Source organism: Leptinotarsa decemlineata, unplaced genomic scaffold (assembly GCF_025532065.1).
Source record: "Leptinotarsa decemlineata unplaced genomic scaffold, Ldec_3_MD MMD2_tig00026282_RagTag_RagTag, whole genome shotgun sequence".
Classification (NCBI taxonomy): Eukaryota; Metazoa; Arthropoda; class Insecta; order Coleoptera; family Chrysomelidae; genus Leptinotarsa; species Leptinotarsa decemlineata.
In genome coordinates, this window is record NW_027412668.1 from 20713634 (window position 1) to 20729181 (window position 15548).

The window sequence follows — 15548 nt, forward strand, 5'->3', positions numbered from 1 at the left end:
CATATATTGAATATCAAATATTAAGAAAACTTGGAAGTATGTAGTATGGAGGGATTGATATGAAGTAGATCTGAAATTTGATGAATAAAATAAATATATACTGAAATATAGGTGCATGATCTGAAATAACTATTTTTTATCATATTTTTTATTCAACTGGATACCCTCTGAACTAAAACTATTTTGTCTGAATTGCTCCAGATGTGTTTCGAATAGTGCCAAATTTTTATTATTTTTCCTATAAATAGGAACGTACTCAAGTCTGAAGATTCCAAAATACTGATACATAATGATAAATGACCAGTCCTGTTAAAACAAATCCTATTTCCCAAACAATTCATCAGCATAGAATCGACGAGAATATATTTGAATTGTTTGCTTGAAACCAATTCCGATTTTTTATTGACAAATCTCTTCTCGAAAATGACTTACTAAATTGTTTGGGAAAATAAATTGCATGCTTGTCAAAATGTTCATTTTTGTAAGCATACTCAATTATGATTATGAATTTTTGAAATATAAGATCAGAAACGACACAATGTATATTTTCAACAAAAACACTACAGATTTTTCACCTCTCTGAGAAAAAAGTTATTTGAATATTTATCAAACAGATAACCCCTCACCTTCGCCAAATATTGAAATTTGAAAAGTCAATTAGAATGTCTATATATAAAACTAACCTCGCACATCATCAAAAACTACACGCTAACATGAACCCAACATTGAACCTCAAAACACTTCCGGTATGTTTAAATAAAAATTCTAAGTTCCAGTCACATAATCAGTTGAACAACAATCGAGTTCAAGTTTCCGGAGCAAGTGTCGGCGGACATCGCAAACTTCTGAAAACCACCATCCGCGGAAGCGTGCGGTCGTTCAGGCAACCCTGTCGCCAAACAACTGAATGTACGATCTGTTTAGAGATCCGCAGCTTGCTGTGTATAAGGGTGCTTGAATTACGCGCACTGCGCCTGACTTCAAACCAATTTTTCTGAATAAGTGCATGAATTATACGTACTTTTCATCTCGAAAAGCGGAAAAATTGAAAGGTGAGCTTGATTCCGCAGGAAAGAATGAAACGTATGAGAGCTTAGCTAGATATCAACCCTTTTCACCGCTTTGGCGCTGAAACTAACTAGTTGGCTTTCGAATTACTTCTTGATGTGTACTCCTGGAACTGAATCAATAGCTTAAGTTTCAGTTGAATTTCTGGATTCATATTTCATTACTATTCTTATTTCTATTATTCATAGAACTCTTTCGTTTCTTCTATTCATTAAAGAACTTCGTTGAATTTTTGTCATATTTTTTGGATTTGGTTAAAAAAATGTCAATTTCCACTTTCTAATTTTTCATCATGGAACATAAACTATGGGAAACTTCTGAAGAGAAAAGGGAATTGTTAACTTTGTAACAAAAAATGTTCATGAAGATATGTGGTGCACAGACGAAAGTTTTTTTCAGATTAAAACTGGAAAAAACCTTCTGAAACAACTACTCCCAAATGAACAATGAATTAAACTTAAATCACTTTTTATTGTCCAGTTTATAATAATAATAACAATAATAACATTTATTTTCCATAAGACATAAACATGTATTGGAATAGTCAGGTATGTGAATACAAAAGAATCATACAGGCACATTAAGGAATTCTTGCACGGTATAGAAACTGTGATTCAGTAAATTGAAATTGCGTTTGAAAACATGGAATCTATCAATATCTCTAAGAGAAAGAGGTAACTGGTTGAACATTTTCAATCCCAAATAAAAAAGGGACTTGGCAATTAATTTGTATTTATAAGGTTTAACGGAAAAATTGGAATCATAAGGAACACATTTTTATTATCCATTTGTCAGAAAATTTTATTACTGATAAAATTTAGTGCATTGCGATAAACTTGGATTTTAGTCGTCAACATTCTGAATTTCCAAGCGGTGTACAGGGGAGAACAAAAAATGGAAATTCTGATCAAGAGTAAACTACCCTTTCTTTAGACATTATTGAAAAATTCATTCGAAAAATTTGTTTATATTTGAAAGTAATACTCAGATTTGAGATTATAGCCACCTAAGTGGCAAAACAAAAAAATCCATTTTTTACGGTTCTAGCCTCATAAAGAGTACTAGTATTTCATATACACTACAGGCGCCTCCCTCATAGTACTATAATAATATTTCAATGCGAAATCACATTCATTATTCGATGTTTGTTGTTTGTCGATATATCTATGTTTATTGAAAATGGTTTAAATCTTTAGTAGTTATTTTGGTGCAAAATTGATATTTCACCCTATATGTGTGTCCGTAATAACTATCAGTACGATCTAATGATGAAAAAAATTCTGTTTGAAATCTGTTTTTTCAGTTGATCAGCTGTCGCCCCATACGAACGACAGCTCTCAGAAGTTGAGATACTTGTGCGAGCTAAGGACTAACCAGGTCTTACCTTTTAACGTGTGATTCCAAACACGGTTGCAGAATCATCCCAGCTTTAGCCAGATAAATTCTTTCGAGAAAAATATCTGGTCGAGGCGGGGATCGAACCCACAGCCATAAGAAATAATTGACTTAATCAATGAATGCTAAACATACATACATACAGAGTGATATATCAATTTTACACCAAAAAACTAGTAAAAATTCAAACCATTTTCAACAAACATCGACATACTAGTTCGAATAATGAATTGAATAAAATTCGGCATTGAAATATTATTAAAGTAAAATTAAGGAAGCGCCTAAGATGTATTTGAGATGCTAGTACTCTTTATGAGGCTACAACCATGAAAGATGGATTTTTTTGTTATGTGAGTGGCTGTGATTTCAAATCTGAATATTGTTTGCAAATTCGAACAACTTCTCCAAATGAACTTCTTTAATAATGTCTAAAGTAAGAGTATAGTTTACCCCTGATCAAAATTCTTATTTCTTGTTCCTCCCTATACACCGTTAGTAAATTTTGAATTTTGACAACTTGAATCCAAGTCTCTCGCAATGCACCAATTTTTATCAGAATTTAAATTTTATGAAAAATGGATAATAAAATCTATTTCCCATATGGCGCAAACTTTTTGAAACTCATTGAGTATAAACGCACAATATATCCACAAGAGTTATTGCTTGTATTGTTCGAATGAGTCTCTACATTATGCTTGTGGGTTAACTCCAGATTTGAAAAATGATTTTTTGTGCGACAAGAACACTTATTGCTAATGAAGAATCGCCCCATAGACAAATCTAGTTCCTGATTCTACATGGGCATAGTGATAATTCAATATCTGTTCACTGATTGGAATCATTTTGGGATTTCTCATCAAATATGTGATAGATGACAATTTTGAGGTGAGTTGGCTACAATGTGTTTCACAGTTCAGACAGGGGTCCAATTTAAGCCCTAAAAATTTATATTCACTAACATTAGAGAGTATGCTATTGTTGACATTTATTTCAATGTAAGAACAAGATTTCTGTCGACGGTGAAAACGGGTAGAAAAGGTTTTTTTTGAAATGAAATACAGAGAATAAGAATTACACCGTAAGACTAAATTATTTATTGTCCGGTTATACTCGTATTTCCAAGGAAATATCGCGTTTATTAGATACCAATAATGAAGTGACATCCACATACATAATGCATGTTTCAATATCGACTGCGGTATTCATATCATTACAATATAACATAAATAATAATGGTGCCAAAACAAACCCTTGAGGGACCCCAATTTCTAAAATTTGAGTTCCGGATTCGAATATACACTGATGATCAATAACTGAAACAAACTGTCTTGTTTTTGGTAAAATAGTCTGGATCACAAGTCCTTTTTCGGAACATCTGTCCAAGGGAACCGAATATTATAATCCAAGGCTCATTTGATTCGGAATGACATCTAGCAACTTTTTGAAAAATTTCCAGAGGGTTTCGAAAAAATTGCCAAAGTTATAAACAATTCAGTAAAAGGGGGTTTGTTTTTTTTCAAAAATCTCGGAAAATGCTAAAGATATCCGAAATTTGAAAGAAGACCCTCAAAGAGGAGAAAATTCACCACCAATATTTATTAAATTGATGAATGTAGCCGTCACTACGTAATAGGAAATCATAATGAGAAGAGGAATGAAAATTTATATATTTTTTACCACTTTTATTTGTAACTAACGTTACTGCAGTTTCGTCCTATATGGAGTGGCATCTGTATTATCAATGTATGCCAAAATAACGTGCTATAATTGCATAATGAAACCTCATTACGATTTTTGCCGGACTCTCTTATATCTCTTGAATCAGAACAAATTAAATCAATTACAAAATCGTGGAATGCGAATAATATTACTTCGCATTGAATGACACCTATACATAATATGCTCTGTAGTTTGAGGTGGCTTAATGTCTCTCAACGATTGTACTATCAAACTATGATATTTATATTTAAAATAATATATTTATTCACAAATAGTACATCATCATGATATTAGATGGAACACCAATTTTCACATCCCAAAGACAAATTCACGTAGCAGTATAAAGTCGTTATTTTTCAAATGAATGATTTTAAGGGAATATTATCCACAAATCCAGTGGCGTAGTCAGATTTTTATTACAAAACGCTTGCACCACAAATCTCTCACATTACCATATTTTCAGGAGTTATAACTGTAGAACGCATTAAGCTGTTGACTTCGGATTTTCACTGTACAAATTCACTGGTGTTCTACTTGGTGATGACAGTGTTGTCAGATCTCAAATATGTCTATAATCTGAATAAAAATTACAAACAAATACTTTGTTTCCAAAATTGAAGTTGTTGTAACTTCGTTGTTAACAAATATTTTTTAATGAAAATTTGACAGTTTTGATTTATAACGACTACGAATCCAGTGGTGTAGTCAAATTTGAAAACAAAAATTGCCTAATAAACTTTTGCCGTTTTTGACAAACAAAAAAAACCATAGAGTGCCTTGGAAATGAAACTAAAATTGTGAAAGTTAGTGTCAAGATACAGTTTTTCATGCTTAATATTTCAATAAAAAAAAATTGAGATTGATTGAAAAATGCACATTCTACAGGGGTGGTTCCATTTTAAATGGGTCACACTGTATATATACAAGTAATAAAATACATAATATTCATATGTACATTTATTTCAGAAACAATACACATTGAAATACTTGACGTTTCTACAAATATTGAAAATAAAAAATCTAATTCGAGATATTTATTCACTGAATAAAATATTCCTGAATATTATCATGTTACAAATATTTCAAATGTATTCAAATTGGGATGTTCCTACTCTCAAAAAAATGTACACTGAAAAATATACTAAAATAACAACTCTCTGAATTCATCAGCGCTAATTGAAAAATAATAAATATATCATTTCATTCAAGAAGAAAATAGTTATTTATGTATCAAGGGAATTAGGAGGGCCTTAATTACCGATGGCAAAGTTTGCGTCCCGAGGGCCTCTGGCCCGAGGGACAGCAATTGCCTGAGGTTAATAAGGCTCATTAATTCCCGTGGTACATAGATAATTTTATTTCTGACCGATTTCAATAAAATTTTGTTCATTTTTGAAACGGAAAAATGTACCAATTCATTACCTTCCCGGTATATTTGAATCAGGTACCGTTGATTATAGTAGAGTTTTCTTGTTGCTAGGTTGTTGCTATGTTACTTGTTTATAAACAGAACTTTGTTATCAAGCTGTGTTTGCGGTGAAAACGTGTTTTCTACCCCAAATATAATGGAGGATATTTTGAAAAAAGCTGAACAAGCAAGAGAATCATTAATTCCATCGAAAAGTGAAGCCGTATACCAAAAAGAATACAAGATATATCTGGACTGGCTGACACGGAAAAATGTTATGCCAAAAGATGTCACTGAAACTCACTGAACAGAAGCTCCAGCCATACAAAAGAAGAAAGTTTCCAGTGGCGGAAGTAATTTTCAGGGAACATTTCAAAATTGTACATTTATTATTTGTAATGACGTGAATAAATAAAATATGGTTCAGTTTTCATTTCTATTTATTTTTACTTGTGAAAGGTAGAGGGAATTATAAAATCTATAATGTCCCAAGGGAGTTATGACCCTCTTTATTGATAGCGTAACTATGACGATATAAGCTTATAATATCCCGGTCAGAAATAATAGTTATTTATGTATCAAGGGAATTAGGAGGGCCTTAATTACCGATGGCAAAGTTTGCGTCCCGAGGGCCTCTGGCCCGAGGGACAGCAATTGCCTGAGGTTATTAAGGCTCATTAATTCCCGTGGTACATAGATAATTTTATTTCTGACCGATTTCAATAAAATTTTGTTCATTTTTGAAACGGAAAAATGTACCAATTCATTACCTTCCCGGTATATTTGAATCAGGTACCGTTGATTATAGTAGAGTTTTCTTGTTGTTAGGTTGTTGCTATGTTACTTGTTTATAAACAGAACTTTGTTATCAAGCTGTGTTTGCGGTGAAAACGTGTTTTCTACCCCAAATATAATGGAGGATATTTTGAAAGAAGCTGAACAAGCAAGAGAATCATTAATTCCATTGAAAAGTGAAGCCGTATACTAAAAAGAATACAAGATATATCTGGACTGGCTGACACGGAAAAATGTTATGCCAAAAGATGTCACTGAAACTGTATTTCTGGCATATTTTCAAGAACTGGTAAGGAATTTTCTATGTTTTTCGGTAGATTTGGTAGTAATTGTGTTTATTCGTTTCAGTCAGAAACGTATAGTCCGAATTCTTTATGGACTAAATGGTCAACGCTAAAATCGATGGTGACTATACATGAGAAACGAGATATCACCAAGTTCAATGAACTACAGGCTTTTTTGAAACGGAAGAGTAAGAGTTATAAGCCGAAAAAGTCTGCTGTTTTATCTCCTAAAGATGTTATCAGATTCCTAAAGGACGCTCCTAATGATATTCATTTATTGCATAAGGTAATTTTTTTCTTATTTTCCTTTTTGTGTGTATTTATTTCCTTTTTTTTGTTATAGGTTGTTTTGATTATGGGTTATTTTGGAGGATGCAGAAGTCAGGAACTTTTGAATATGAAGATATCGGATATAGAGGACCGGGATTCCGTTATAAAACTGGTGTATCGAAGAAATTTACAGTTGTGAATGAAAAAGAGTTCTCCGCTTTGCCTTTATTAAGACTTTATATGTCTTTGCGTCCTAAAGGTATTGAACGATTTTTTTTGAGCTTCCGACAAAATAAATGTACATCTCAGCCAATTGGAAAAAACATGTTTGGGAAAATCGCCAGCAAAATCGCAATGTATTTAGGATTGCCAAACTCATCTCCCTATACGGGACATTGCCTTCGTCGCACTTCTGCTACTGCTCTAGCCAATGCAGGAGCAACTATGACTAACTTAAAAAGACACGGAGGTTGGAAAAGTTCCACGGTGGCGGAGGGGTATTTGGAGGATAGCATCGAATTGAGAAATAAAACGGCGCGTATGTTGTCTACTTTGTCATCAGAAGAGGCAGGTACCTTGACTGTAGTGAACAGAAGCTCCAGCCATACAAAAGAAGAAATTGTTTCCAGTGGCGGAAGTAATTTTCAGGGAACATTTCAAAATTGTACATTTATTATTTGTAATGACGTGAATAAATAAAATATGGTTCAGTTTTCATTTCTATTTATTTTTACTTGTGAAAGGTAGAGGGAATTATAAAATCTATAATGTCCCAAGGGAGTTATGACCCTCTTTATTGATAGCGTAACTATGACGATATAAGCTTATAATATCCCGGTCAGAAATAAAATGTATAACATCACGAAATGAGCGAGATATAGGTTTCTCACTTCAAAAAATAAACCCACAAATAAATTATTTTAAATGAGTGGTATGATGGGTTCTTCAATGAATTTCACTTACTCAAAGTTATCCAAACTTTGCTCACCAGAAGAGTTTTCCTGCTATTTGTCCAACATTAACGTTCATTATTACTATTTGTGGTACAATAAAATTGGAATACAAATCAAATAGATATTTTTCTCATAGGTTCCTCATGAACATTTACCTACAACTTTTTATGACTTGGAGAGCAACTTGCATTCCCTAGTTGAAAAGTACTCATTACGTTTTCAGTTTCTTGGCGCACCGTCTTGTACCGGGTACCACTCCGTTTCCTTTTTGGGCATATTGATACTATCTTGAAAAAAAATGATAAAAATTATGAAAACAAATGATACAAAAGAGTCATTCACTTACTTTTCTCTACTGAAGATACACAACTAAAATCACTCTAGTTTATAAACATGTCAAACCAACAAATCCCACACACGAACTTTCCTCGGGCCTGAAATGAGGTATTGTACGTTAAGCATCGTGGCTTCATTATGTCATTTACTTACTTTTCTTAAAGACTGAATATGTAACTCTACTGTTTGAAGATGCAAAAGCAAACTATTCGCTGTGCTGCAAATTGGACAGCCTCAAACTATAAATGGTACACTGAACATGAGAGAATTATACTTTGATACTGACACCAATACACCATACATTACACACGCAAACCTGCCATGTCAACCGCCATGTTAAATCAAATGTCGATTTCAACGCAAAGCTGCCAAGCGATGTCTGTCGCGCGCTACACTTCAATTGACCAATAAGAAACGTCCAATAGTTCACTTCCCAATTTCTCTGTTGCCAGGATTTGTCGCTTTGTAATTGAATAATTTCAATTACAAAAAGACAAATAGGATGAGAATAAACCGATTCATTGATGCATTGGTTCATTTGTTGGCCCATTCGAATTTTTTTGTCGTTTCCAACAGTTAGAATCTTCGCGTTAAGTTCAAAAAGTTAGGTTATGCATTCGATTGAAATCTTCAAATATTTTTGTTTTTAATAATATTGAATTATTTCAATACGTTATCATAAGATAATTCAAAATTCCAGTAATACATATAATACAATATTCCAAAATATACCGTGGGGATATATTCTAAGAATATACCATATGGTATATTCGATCGACAATATTCTTTGAATATTCACGGGAGAATAATCCATTCATAGATATTCTATGCACATTCTTTCGGGAACAATTCTGACATATTCATTCAAGCATAATGAATATTCTAAAGGCATGTATATATTCCAAGAATATTCTATGAATATTTGGAATGTATACATTCGTTTTATGACAGAGGGAATATTCCATGAATATCTGGTGCTGTGTGGGATGTAAACGTGTACCCTATATAGAATATGTGCGATATAGTTTCTGTTATTTGGTTATGATAAAATAATTAATTTTGGTTTTCATGTATTATATTTAGATAAAGTACATTAATTATGTTTATATTAGGCTTGCCTATCTGGAAATAAAGTTCTTCTTATTCTTCTTCTAAAATAATCACGGGAACAGTTTTTTTCCATGGATTTTCATTTATTCAAGTGTCTAGAGAAAACATGATTTTTTTTGTCAATAATGATATTTAATGGGTTAAAATAATTTTTATTGTTCCAAGGTCCGTATGGGTCAGCGCGTGTGGACGCGCTTCGCTCGCTTTTAGCGCTATTTTCGCCTCTAAATTAAAATTATAAATATTGGTAGGAGGTTTCTGGGAAGTGGTACTTTTTGTTGGGAAATTTCCTCCTCTTTGAGGATCTTCTTTTAAATTTCGAGTATCTTTAATATTTTCCGAAATATTTGCAAAAAACCAAACCCCCTGTTTTTACTAAGTTGTTAAAAAATATTACTGAAGTTTTTTCCCAACACCAAATCGTTATTTTCAACACCTCGACACGTGTTTTGATCACCAAGTGATCATCTTCAAAGAGGAAGATTAAAACTCTGTTCTGACTCTCAACAAAATTTTTGACTCTTTCTAGTTTTGCATACTCGAAGATGTCTATAATTTTATAAAATATGAGCGTGAGATTTCTCATGAAACTGGAACAGATATCATATATAGAAACGCTACACGTTGTGATGTATGGAACAGTATTGATTTGAAATGTCACTCATATAGAAGCCTTTTGGACATAGTTCGAGTTTGATTCAATTCTCTGTATACCTTTCCTTAACACTTATTTTATCAAACATTTTCCATATACTAGTTTACATAGGGTTTTTTCAACGTTTGAATATTCTCTTCAGGACATAACATTTGTTTTCCATGAAACTCACTCTGTTCCTTTGTTGCATTGTCGAAAGCTGAAATTTCCATCACACAACCTATTCTCTTCAGATCTTCGAATGAACAGTTTGAGTTGATCGTACGAAAAAAAATTCACACCTTCATTTGGTAATCGTATTTTCATAACCATCGTTGAAAATGGTACAACTTGAGGTACGACAGATTCTCCAAGTTCTCAAACTCAGCATACTCCGTTTCACAATTTTCTGATGTAATATTCAAACCAGACCTTGTAGAAGATTCATATTCATTATATAACGGATCGTATATCCCATTAACCGCTTCGAACTCTTGATTCTTGTTCATTTTAATCGAATAGAATTCATGTAAATTATCAATTCACGGTGAAATTATCTCGAAAATTACAAAACTGAAAGAAAACATTCTTGGTGATGAGATGGAAAACCCTGAAATGGAAAAGTTACTTTAGAAAAGCTTACTTCAATCGGCTGTATTGTAGCCCAATAACAGACTCGATAACTGAAACTACTGTCACACTACAACGAGAAAATTACAAAACTGAAAGAAAACGATTTGGTGTTGGGAAAAAACTCCAGTACTATTCATTACTACACCGAAGGTTCCAAACAGTGCATCATATTCACTTTCGTATTTTTTTTCGAGCCCCTCTTGAAATTTTCCAAAAAGTTGTTAGAGGGTATTCCGAATTGAAAGAGCCCTGGATCATAATTTTCGGTACCTCGGACAGACGTTCCAAAAAAAGGTTCTTGTGACCCAAACTAAAAGACTCGATTCAATTAAAAGCATTACCCCTGATGCCATATGAATAAATTTATTTAACAAGAACCTGTGATCGCCACAGTCAGATGCCCTACTAAGATCACAGAATATCTCAATAGGGCATTCGCCGTTTTCGATGTTTTCCAGTTTTTTTTTTTTCATAAAATGCTGTGATGGCAGTTGTAGTGGATTTTCTAGATCGGAAGTCGCGTTGAGTAGAAGAAATAATTTTATGACTCTCAACAAAACTCTTGACTCTTTCTAATTTTGCATACTCGAAGATTTTTGAGAAAACGGCGATATGACTATAATTTTCTAAAAGATGAGCGTCAGATTTCTTATGAACGGGTACAAATATTCGTCATGAAACTGAAACAGATATCATATATAGGAACGCTACACGATGTGATGTATGGAAGAGTATTGATATGAAATGTCACTCACATAATAGCCTTTTGGACATAGTTTGAGTTTGATTCAATTCTCTGTACACCTTTCCTTGACACTTATTTCATCAAACATTTTCAATATACCAGTTTACATAGGTCTTTTTCAACGTTTGTCATTCTCCTCAGGACATAACTTTTGTTTTCCATGAAACTCACTCTGTTCCTTTATTGCATTGCCAATAGCTGAAATTTCCATTACACAACCCTATTCTCCTCAGATCTTTAGATGCGAATAAAAAAATAATACCTTCATTTGGTAATCGTATTTTTAAAACCATTCGCTGGAAACGGTACAACTACAGGTACGACAGATTCTCCAAGTTCTCAAACTCAGCATACTCCGTTTCACAATTTTGATGTAATATTCAAACCAGAATTTGCAGAAGATTCATATTCATTACATACCGGATCGTATATCCCATTAACCGCTTCGAACTCTTGATTCTTGTTCATTTTAATCAAATAGAATTCATGTAAATTATTAATTCACGATGAAATTCTCACGAAAATTAGAAAACTGATAGAAAACATTTGTGGTGATGAGATGGAAAACCGTGAAACGAAAAAGTAACTTTAGAAAAGATTTCTTCAATCAGCTGCATTGTAGCCCAATCACAGACTCGATAACTGAAACTACTATCACACTTCAACGAGAAAATTACAAAACTGAAAGAAAACATTCGTGGTGATGAGATGGAAAACCCTGAAACGAAAAAATTACTTTGGAAAAGCTTTATTTAATCAGCTGTACTGTAGCCCAATCACAGACTGTCACACTAAAACGAGAAAATTACAAAACTAAAAAAAACATTCGTAGTGATGAGATGGAAAACCCTGAAATGAAAAACTTACTTCAGAAAAGCTTTATTTAATCAGCTGCATTGTAGCCCAATCACAGACTCAATAACTGAAACTACTGTCACACTACAACGAGAAAATTACAAAACTGAAAGAAAACATTCGTGTTGATGAGATGCAAAACCCTGAAACGAAAAAGTTACTTTAGAAAAGCTTTCTTCAATCAGCTGCATTGTAGCCCAATCACAGACTCTGTCACACTAAAACGAGAAAATTACAAAACTGAAAGAAAACATTCGCGGTGATGAGAAGGAAAACCCTGAAACGAAAAAGTTACTTTAGAAAATCTTTCTTTAAAACCCTTAATAACCTAGTGTTACATATATGTAACGCAAAATTCACTGATAAATCTATTTTATTCCTCAAAAACTGTGGCTATTGGCGAATAGATGTCTCTGTTTACACTATTTGTGTAGTCCACTGAAACATAATTCTGACAAGTATTGTCATTTTTGCGCGTATTGTTCATGCAGCAAGGTTAAATATCGGGTAGTGTTTTCAATTAGTGAAGAAAATGGAGCCGCGTCTTGAGTAAGTATTGTTTTCATATATACTGCAACAAATATAATAACTGAAACAAGTGTGATTTTTTGCTATTGAGTATATTATTGAAATCCATCAACATTTCGTACGATAGAATTTATAATTGTTTTGTTAGCCATCCATAAAACTTACTGTTACATATAAGTAACGCTAGGTTGAAACGGGAGCATATTCTGAAGATTTGTTGGGGATGTATTTTCTTTAGGTTTGACGACTTTTGACTCTCCGTTTTGACAAAAATCATTTTTCTAGAGGGGAGGAGTGGTTCAAAATGTTATATGCCTAATGTGGACAACTTTTTTATTTAGATATTTTTTCAGGCGTGGGTTTACGCTTCAAGACGCCCTGGAAATGGCATATGCCGATGATATTGATATAGCTGCGATTTATACGGAGCCCCCTGAAGTAAGTGTGCTTACAGATGAGGATTCTGGTGACGATGATAGGGAAGGGGATCTGGATAGGCTAACGGGGCGTCAGCTTCGTGCACTAGTCGAAATTCAACAGCAGAATAATCTGCGGATAAATAGTGAAACAATAGAACAGAACACAAATTCTAATGCAGACAGAACAGAACCTCTTTCTAAAGAAAACCAAATGAAATTTTCATGGTTATCCGGTGATCTTCAGAGTAGAGGTACGGAATTTCATCCTCCAGATTATTCTGAATTTTCCAAAAGTACACCTATTGAAATGTTTGAAATATTTTGGGGTGATGATGTTATTGAATATCTAGTGCAAGAAACTAAAAAGTATGCAATTTTCAAAAATGCCCCCGATCCCAATATTACAGCTGAAGAGTTGAAATGTGCTTTGGCTATACTTATTTTGAGTGGATATGATGTAAAACCAGCCAGACGAAATTACTGGGATTCGAAACCGGACTTGGGAAATGAACTGGTGAAGAAGTCAATGCGGAAAAATAGATTTGAACAAATAATGCAGTTTCTACATGTGGCGGATAACAATAATCCAGACATAAATGATAAGGCATGGAAAATTCGTCCACTAATGGATAAACTAAAGGACAAATTTTTGAAACACTTTGTACCTGAAGAAAATATAAATTTTCATGAGTCGATGGTGAAATATTTTGGAAGGCATAGTTGCAAACAGTTTATTAGAGGAAAACCCATACGATTCGGGTACAAAATGTGGTCACTCAACACCAAAGGCGGATACCTAATCAACTTTGATTTATATCAGGGCAAAAACCCTAGAATTAGTACAAGTGATGAAGTGCTTTATGGTAAATCCACCGCACCACTGGTCACAATGTTGAGAGAATTCCCTGAATGTAAAAAAAGGATGCCATATAAATTGTACACAGACAATTTATTCACTAGTGCAACGTTACTACGTGATTTGCGGGATTCTGGTATCTGGGTTACTGGGACGATGTGAGATAATCGGTTGCCCAAAGAAATACCACTGCCAAAAAAATAAGTTTGCGCAAGGAACCTAGAGGTAAACATTACTCTATTTTGGACCGTGAAACTGGGATAGTCTTTGTTCGTTGGATTGACAATAATATAGTCACTGTAGCATCAACTTGCTTTGGAGTCGAACCAATCTCTACTGTGAAAAGATTTTGTAGGAGTGAAAAAAAAATGATCCAAATTTCTCGCCCTAACCTAATTGGAAAGTACACAACAGTTCCATGGGTGGCACGGATTTGATGGACCAAAACGTCAGCAGGTACCGAATTGCCATACGATCCAAAAAATGGTGGTGGAGTCTATTCTCATGGATGTTGGACATAAGTATCCACAATGCATGGTTCCTTTACAATAAGGGAAATGATCCAGTACCACAGCTAAATTTTCGCAGGGATATTGTGACAACATATCTTTCAAAATACGGCACAGCAGCCAAAAGTGCAGGTAGACCTTCGTCGGTATTATCTAGCTCCTCGGCATGCAAAATAAGCGAGAATATTAGATATGACAGAACGGATCATTTGTTAACATATATCCCAAATAATAAAAGAAGGCGTTGTGCACATGAAGACTGTAAATCTAGTGTGAGAACAATGTGTTTGAAATGTGATCTGGGTCTTTGCATTGACTGTAATGTAGCTTTCCACAGAAAATAATATTTCTGTAATCTCATTACATCTTTGTCAAAATATATCATTGACCTCATATCTTCCTAGCGTTACATATATGTAACACCGTTTTTCTCTAAAACTATATATTTTTTCAATTAAAAATAAAATATTTTCATTTCGTACATCATCAAAAAGGACTTTTATTCAAGGTAAACACATTTTTTCTCAAAAAATAGAAATTCAGGTTATTAAGGGTTAATCAGCTGAATTGTAGCCCAATCACAGACTCGATAACTGAAACTACTGTCACACTACAACGAGAATAAACATTGCAGATTGAATTATATCGAGACCTTAAACCACACTGAATGCGTGTACATAGTTCTAATACATTCGAAATTTCAAACGCGTTTTCGTACACTATACATACTTTTTTTCGGCGGACACCAAGTATAAATCATGCCGACATGTCAAATATCTTTCGTGACCTCTCTCAAATATATATTCTGAAATCATATAATTCAAAAATGAAAATCGATTCTTTTTGAGATTTTTATCGGAAGTACATTATTTGTAAAGTAAAAAGAAGTCTTGGTCTTCACCAATAAGCAAAGTAATCTGTCAAAAGATATCATATTTTCTAAATTTTAAATTCAGATATTCAGATCGGTATGCATTTTTTTTAATTATCAAACATTGATTGATGATATTCACAAATGAATGAGACGAGAG

At 33.5% G+C, this 15548-nt stretch overlaps 1 protein-coding gene and 1 long non-coding RNA gene across 2 annotated transcripts; one reads left to right on the forward strand and one right to left on the reverse strand.

Moving 5' to 3' along the window:
- Positions 1-5389: 5389 nt before the first annotated feature.
- LOC141484730 (uncharacterized) lies at positions 5390-7652 on the forward strand. The gene is made up of 3 exons (XM_074180014.1): positions 5390-6674; positions 6734-6955; positions 7013-7652. Exons 1-3 carry the CDS (start codon positions 6624-6626, stop codon positions 7136-7138), a joined length of 399 nt encoding a protein of 132 aa, XP_074036115.1. The 5' UTR covers positions 5390-6623; the 3' UTR covers positions 7139-7652.
- A 396-nt stretch (positions 7653-8048) lies between these two features.
- On the reverse strand, positions 8049-8761 carry LOC141484572 (uncharacterized). The gene is made up of 3 exons (XR_012466695.1): positions 8382-8761; positions 8239-8326; positions 8049-8179 (listed from the first exon to the last, which is right to left on the reverse strand). It is a non-coding gene; the product is annotated as an uncharacterized lncRNA (long non-coding RNA).
- Between the last annotated feature and the right edge of the window lie 6787 nt (positions 8762-15548).

Excerpts from the sequence above, each read along its gene's own strand:
- LOC141484730 (XM_074180014.1), top strand. The coding sequence starts at position 6,624 with ATGCCAAAAGATGTCACTGAAACTGTATTTCTGGCATATTTTCAAGAA. Across the intron at positions 6,675-6,733 it reads TGGCATATTTTCAAGAACTG|TCAGAAACGTATAGTCCGAA; the intron begins GTAAGGAATTTT and ends TATTCGTTTCAG. Across the intron at positions 6,956-7,012 it reads ATATTCATTTATTGCATAAG|GTTGTTTTGATTATGGGTTA; the intron begins GTAATTTTTTTC and ends TTTTTGTTATAG.